Genomic DNA, 7,175 nt, shown 5'->3' with positions numbered 1-7,175 from the left:
AAAAAAAAAATACAGTACCTTTAACCCTGCACCATAAATAAAATTTAAGAAACTTGAGAGTTCAAAAAAATCTTCTGAAAGAAAGACCAAAATTAATGATTCCTCTTGTTCTGGGTTTACTTGGTTTGCATGCATGATGGAGTTTTCAGCCATCAAATTATGAAATTTCTTTCATACCCATATCACCTATCATGCAAGCCCCACAATGATAGTGTTAGCCACCACTTTTTGTAACATAGCAATAACTTCCTTCCTACCAAAAAAAAAAAGGCAATAACTTCTTTTATCACTCACTTGGTTTGTATGCATGATGGAGTTTTCAGCCATCAAATTATGAAATTTCATTTATACCCATATCACCTATCATGCAAGCCCCACAATGATAATACTAGCTACCATTTTCTTGTAACATAGCAATAACTTCCTTCCTACCAAAAAAAAAAAAAAAAAAAGGGCAATAACTTCTTTTATCACTCGGTTTGCATGCATGATGGAGTTTTCAGCTATGAAATTATGAAATTTCTTTCATACCATATCACCTATCATGTAAGCCCCACAATGATAGTACTAGCTACCACTTTCTTGTAACATAGCGATGACTTCCTTCCTACCAAAAAAAGAAAAAAGGGCAATAACTTCTTTTATCACTCAACGGTCATTTAGGGCCTATTCATCACCTATATCTTACCTTTATATACACGAGAATAGTGAAAGACTCCAATAAATACACACAACACAATAGGATACAAAACCGCACTTTCTTGTTGAGTTATCTCCACAAATATATATTATTAAGAGAAGTAGAGAAGATCATCATCACCCTTCTCGGAAGAAAAGTTTTAGGAATGAAAACTCTATTTGTAATATGTGGTGGTGCTTCTTCTTCATCATCTTCAACCTTTGCTGTTCTCTTAGCAGCATTTATCATTGCTTCATGCTTCCTCTTCCAAATCAATCAAGCGCTCATCATTCAAACTAAGAACAACTTCACGGCTCCTGCTCTCTTTGCCTTTGGAGATTCGTATTTAGACACCGGCAACAATAATAATCTTCCGACGGTGGGGAAGTGCAACTTCCCACCCTATGGCAAGGACTTCCCGGGAGGGATCCCTACCGGAAGGTTTTGCAACGGAAAGATCTCCTCTGACTTCATTGGTACGTAGTATATATAACCTCTCTCTCTCTCTCTCTCTCTCGATAGTACTAACAATAATAAATATAATAGTGAAGCTTTCCCATAGAGTTATAGGACGAATATACATTGAATTTCTATGCAAAGAGGGCAAGAGGTAGTTCTAACATGAGAATTTTTCGCTTGCATGGGATCCCAACGCTCAAGGGGCAGCAATTAATGAATTACTTGTGGGCTGGATCAGGAATCTGATCTAGCCTTGTGAGGTTCTCCTCTACAGTGGATAGATGATTTTTTTTTCCCATAGTAAAAAGAGGATCTCTTAGTCCAAAAGTTGTGTTAAATGGGACTTTTCCAACTGGAACCTCCTGACCAGTAAATCACAATTGAGCAACCTTACTATTCTGCTGAAATCGACCGTCCTTTATGAAAGTTTGTGTATGATGCCTACGATAATCTGTTTACCTTCAGTGGTCCAAGGGATACATATCCAACAAATTTCATAGAGGGGCGAAAAGGACTACTGGTGGAGGAGCAATTGAGAGCTCACTGGATCTGGAATTGTGTTGGGTCAGATGACTAGATTACAAGAATTATTGCCATGAATGTTGGCATCGACTAGCACTGTTTATTACGAATATTTGCTTAGCCTAGTGGTGACAGTTTTTACTTGAAGAATTACTCACAAGGGAAGAGGTTGTGAGATCGAACCTTGTGTATGCTTGTGTGGGTACATATTGTGTGAATATATGTGTGTGTGTTTTTTTATTTATTTTGTATCCATTCGTGACTGTGGGTTGCTATGCTAGTCTTCCCGGATTAGTCGAGGTGTACGTAAATTACCCCAAACACCTTGGTTAATAAAAAAAAAGAAAAAAAAAATGGGTGAGTGAGTGAATAGATGTAAGAGTAGGGGTCATTGTCCCTATTAGTGCTCAGTGAGCTGGCCATTGGTTAGCGACATTAACCGTTATACATTTACTCGGAAACCACTTGGACACATATTTGCCTACAATTAATGAAATAAAGAAATACCCAAATAGCCTAAACAATTACGGCTATCCAGCATCTTGGAAAATTATGTGTTAGGTGTCTCTTTCAATCGAGTCCAGATCTTCTCCAACAGCTGTCCCATTTGTTTTTATAAATATTTTTTTCACCTTTTAATTCGGGCAATTTTAATGCATATTTTTTTTCTAAAATAAAAAATAAAAATAAAAGTACTGATAGGACTCGTACGCGCAGGGGACCTCACCTAGTCTTTCAATTTGTGCCGAATGACCTTGCAGGTGTAATAATGTTAAGAAAAAATAAAAAATTAGTATGGGCCCAAGGCCCCCAATGATTACTTTTCAATCTTATGGACCTAAACTCTATTTATTTATTAATTTTTTTTTCTTAATAGATATGGACTTAACATCTTTGTAACGGTGTTACAAGTTGGGGAAGATGAACAAACAATACTATGAGTCTAGAGAATTTCCCCGTATATTGTTTATGTGACACATGTTTGCAATATGAGTATTTTTTTTTTTTTGGTAACAAGGCAATGTGAGTATCATTGTTAATTTTTTGGGAATGATGTTATTTGTCAAAAATAAATAAATAAATAAAAGAATTTTTTCTTGGTTTCACAACGTTTACATGGAGATAGATATTGTAACTCTTCAGTACCATGCGACCATGGAGTGTTCCTCCTTAAATTATTTTTATTTTCTATTCTGAAAGAAGAAATGTTGTTGTTCACACCTTTTACACCCAGACACAATTGAACTGAAAATATTCAACAGATGCAGGGATAGCTGGATCTTTTTACACCTAGCTATGTTTGGGCGTGAAAAAAACACTAGATGGACACACAGTCCCTGTTTTCAAGAGAGCTGTGAGAAGACGTCCCTACACCGTTATTTTTATTTTAGACAAACCTTTTATTAATTGATGAAAGAAAAAAAAAATTTCATATACATATCGGTATGGCTGAAAGGTAGAAAATAATGATCAATAGTCACCTCTAAACCTTGTTTTTGGGTGCAGCTGAAGAGTTGGGAATTAAGGAGCTTTTGCCTGCATTTTTAGACCCGACCTTGGGACCCCAAGACCTCCTTACAGGCGTATGCTTTGCCTCCAGTGGTGCTGGATTTGATCCAATAACAAATAATCTTACGGTATCTATCCTAGCTCATCATTTCCTTTCGATGATCTCCTCTTCTAGTTAATTGTCAAAATTATATATATATATATGATAACCTCATTAGTATTAATTCTTATTTAATTGAAAACAACTAGTCAGTGTTGTCATTGCCAGATCAATTGAAGTTGTTTATGGAGTACAAAGAGAAACTGAAGATGATAGCTGGAGAAGAGAGAACAAGGACGATCATATCAGAGAGCTTATATATTTTAAGTTCAGGGACCAATGACTTCATCAATACATATTTTTCAACTCCTTTCAGGAAATTTAAATACGATATCCCTTCCTATGTTGATTTCATTCTCGGTTTAGCTTCAAGTTTCATTCAGGTCAGTCACTCACTTCTCATCTTTCCTAATTTAAACACAAAAATTTCAAAGTACATAAAAGAGTATGTATCCAACGATTATAAGAAATATTTTTGTGTTTTTATGTTTTTTATTTTTTTTCAAAGAAATTTCATATAGAACAAGCATGTAATGTGGGTCTAGAAAGGGTCATAACATAGGTAGACTTATCAACCTTATTTTACAGAGTGGTTGTTTCTCAATTCGAACTTGCAACCACTTAATCATAATAGAGCAACCTTACCATTTTACCAATGTTTATCCGTCCTCTGATGCGTCACTAATATGTATTCTATGGCATGTTGAATAAAATTGAAATTTTGTGAATGGATAGAATAAAGGTCTTAATTGACTAATAGAATTCACCAAGTTGGGGAGGGGGCAAACTTTGAAAATCCAATGAAAAAATAAAACTTTTCTATGAAATGGATGGCCAAGAACACAAGAGAATACACAAATACATGGAAGGGTATATAATTAAATTTAAGTTCTACAATTAAAATGTGGCCAGTTCAGACTTTGTTCAAAATTTCAACAACCAAATTTGACATATTATTCTTTCACATGCCGAAACTTGGTCCCAGTTTAGAGATACCTCAAGTGATAAAATAATTCCAAAAGTCCAAGACTACCAAGATGGTGCAATAATGCATTCCAATACATGAGAGTATATATGATTGAATTCAAATTTAATTGTACTAACAAATAGCCAGTCCTAAATCATTCATATATTTCCAATGATTGATATTGTTGCAGCACCTCCCAGCACAATCAAATGTGAAGAATGCCTGAAAGACAAAAAAAAGTACCAATTGACACAGTCATTATCAAACCCATAGATCTATGATTGAATTCGAATCTTGAACAATCCAAACTATATGATAAATAGTTAACTGATGGTTGTAATTGTTGCACCAACTTTCCATTCCGCACAACTAGGCTGGCAATTTATTGGTTCAATAGTAGACAATGCCATTATTACCTAAACAAAATTTCACCATATATATATATAACCTAAAAATTTGGAAAAAAATAGTTATCTTATGAAAATGAATGGAAACAAATAAAGGTATCATCCTTGTGTATGATCCATGCTAATCTTCTCTATGTCGTTACAAATGAGAAATAAATGGTTGTGTTTGGCCCCAAAATCTGTTGTAATATTTTCGTACAAGTGATATTTTACAAGAAATTTTCTTCCTTGCAAAATTTTTCTGTTTTTCAATGACATTATTAGTACTTTACCATTAAAAAAAAAAAAAAAACAATAGAAAGACTTATTTTATTGGAATAAAAGGAATCTAGAAGCAATTTCCATAGCCCAAGACTACATAGAATTTGCAGAGATCTGAAAGCCATTGTTGTTTAATTAGTTGATTTTGTGATATATGTGAAAATAGGGGGGGAAAATGTCTTGGCTTAGGAAGACAAGTTTTCTTTTATGGGGAAAAGCTAGGTATACAAGGGGTATGCCCAAATATGTGTTTATCTATTCTCTATGCCTCTTCCATTGATTGAACCGCTAACTCCATAAAAACCAGCCGCATGCCTGTCCTTCTTCCTTTATATACCTGCCATTTCTTTTATATATTGTGGTTTAATAAAACATGTGATATTTGGCAGGAACTGTATAATATGGGGGCAAGAAGGATCATTATTCTGGACATCCCACCTATAGGATGTTTGCCATCATCGAGAACCATAGCAGGAGGGAAAGAAAGAAACTGTGCAGAGAAATACAACCAGGCAGCCTTGGTCTACAACTCTAAGCTGCCTTCCCTGATCGACTCTCTCCACAAGAAGCTCCCACAGTCCAAGATTGTCTTTGTGGATATCTACAAACCCGTACTTGATATCATCCAAAACCCTAATTCCTTCGGTAATTAATCATCAAACCAATAATCATCACCTCTATAATTTGATTATTAATTGGAGAAAATACATTTTCAAATTAAGAAATTATAACTGGGCAGGAGGTTGAGCTAAGATATTTTTTTCTTTACTAGTATTGAAAAACCCTGAAAGATGTTTTGTTTTTTCTCAGGCTTTGATGAGGTGAGAAACGGATGTTGTGGCACTGGAAATTTAGAGGTTGCAATACTATGCAACCCCTTGGTCCCAGTGACTTGCCCAGATGACTCCAAGAACCTATTCTGGGATAGCATTCATCCTACTGAGAATGGCTGCCGTGTACTCACCACCATGATCATTAAACAACACATTAATGGCGGCTTCTAAATTCTACTTATATTGCTATCAGCGAAGCTTACCATATTATAGTCTCTACACCCCACTTTACTCTCTATCTAAAGTGACAAATGCCACATCCTTTGGTTTTTTAAAGTTTGGACAAAATTTTCCTTAACGAGTGAGTGAATGATGAAATGATCTAAATATGACCCTTATAATTTCCCATCTCTCTTCCCCCTCTATGTATGTACGTTGTCGATGGAATCCATTTACTGTAGCCTAAGGAAAACTTGGGCGTTAAAGTTTTTTTCTCTTATTTGGGTTTTATCTTTATAATAAATTTGGTCTTGTCAACTCCTACAAATTTATTTATTTATTTATTATTATTATTATTATTTATCCCTGGCCCCCTCCCATCATGTCGGTTTTGGGTGAATTTTGATTCATATATCAAGTGTTGATTATGCATTATGAAGGTGGGCAAAGTCCTCTTTTTATAGCTTGATGATGTCTTTCTTCCATTTTGTTTCATATAGAATCAAAGTTCATCCAAAACCATTGAATACATAGTTTTGAATTAAGACTGACTGAAACCATGGTTGAACCAAAGGAACAGAACCCTGGCCCTATAACCCAGACCTAGTCAACCTTGAGTGCAGAGCCAATAGTAGTCCTATGTTAATTAGTCCACCAAACTATTATAATATATTATTTTAAGGTTGTGACGACCTCTAACCCGGCTTAGGGTTTTGGACATCAACCGTCTAAAGGATATTATAAAAATCACTTTCTCTCACCGAAAACACTCATTTTTATCCTACAGCAACAACACAAGGGCATACAACCCTAAGAGGGACGTAGTAGGTGTTGGATGTTGACTTGTATGATCAGGTTATCGTACGAACATCTGATCCTTTTTCTCCATATCTGCACATATTTTTTAGTGTCGTTGAGATTGGCCCTGACATATTAGGAACTAGAGAAATTTTCCACCATGGTCGAACTTAGGCTGTATATTCTGATCACCTTCCAATAAACAAGAGTTGGGGAGGGAAAGGGAGAGGGAGTGGCAGTTGCAATTGGAGAGTTGAAGATACTCCCCTAATGGTGGCATTACAGATGCTTTCGAGGGACAGGAAGACAAGGAGCAGTTAGACTTGTGAAATTACTATTTACTCAAATGCCACATTATCATATTATGGGCAAAAAAAATCCAGGTACAAGTTCTGTTTATAACATTCTAGATCCGTAGAGACACCTCGTACATATTAACAAATTTTTAATTTTTTTTTTTATTTTTTTTGGGGGGGGGGGG

At 35.4% G+C, this 7,175-nt stretch overlaps 1 protein-coding gene and 1 non-coding gene across 2 annotated transcripts; one reads left to right on the top strand and one right to left on the bottom strand.

Moving 5' to 3' along the window:
- The first annotated feature begins 734 nt into the window (after positions 1–734).
- On the top strand, positions 735–6,214 carry LOC122085219 (GDSL esterase/lipase EXL3-like). Its single transcript, XM_042653699.1, has 5 exons — positions 735–1,155; positions 3,167–3,297; positions 3,419–3,652; positions 5,294–5,549; positions 5,715–6,214. Exons 1-5 carry the CDS (start codon positions 846–848, stop codon positions 5,906–5,908), a joined length of 1,125 nt encoding a protein of 374 aa, XP_042509633.1. The 5' UTR covers positions 735–845; the 3' UTR covers positions 5,909–6,214.
- Positions 4,718–4,819, bottom strand: LOC122085298. Its single transcript, XR_006142076.1, has one exon. It is a non-coding gene; the product is annotated as a U6 spliceosomal RNA (small nuclear RNA).
- Positions 6,215–7,175: the final 961 nt, after the last annotated feature.

This window comes from Macadamia integrifolia, chromosome 7 (assembly GCF_013358625.1).
Source record: "Macadamia integrifolia cultivar HAES 741 chromosome 7, SCU_Mint_v3, whole genome shotgun sequence".
Taxonomy (NCBI): domain Eukaryota; kingdom Viridiplantae; phylum Streptophyta; class Magnoliopsida; order Proteales; family Proteaceae; genus Macadamia; species Macadamia integrifolia.
Note: the sequence above shows the minus strand (reverse complement) of the source record. Positions and strands in the feature narration are given on the sequence as shown.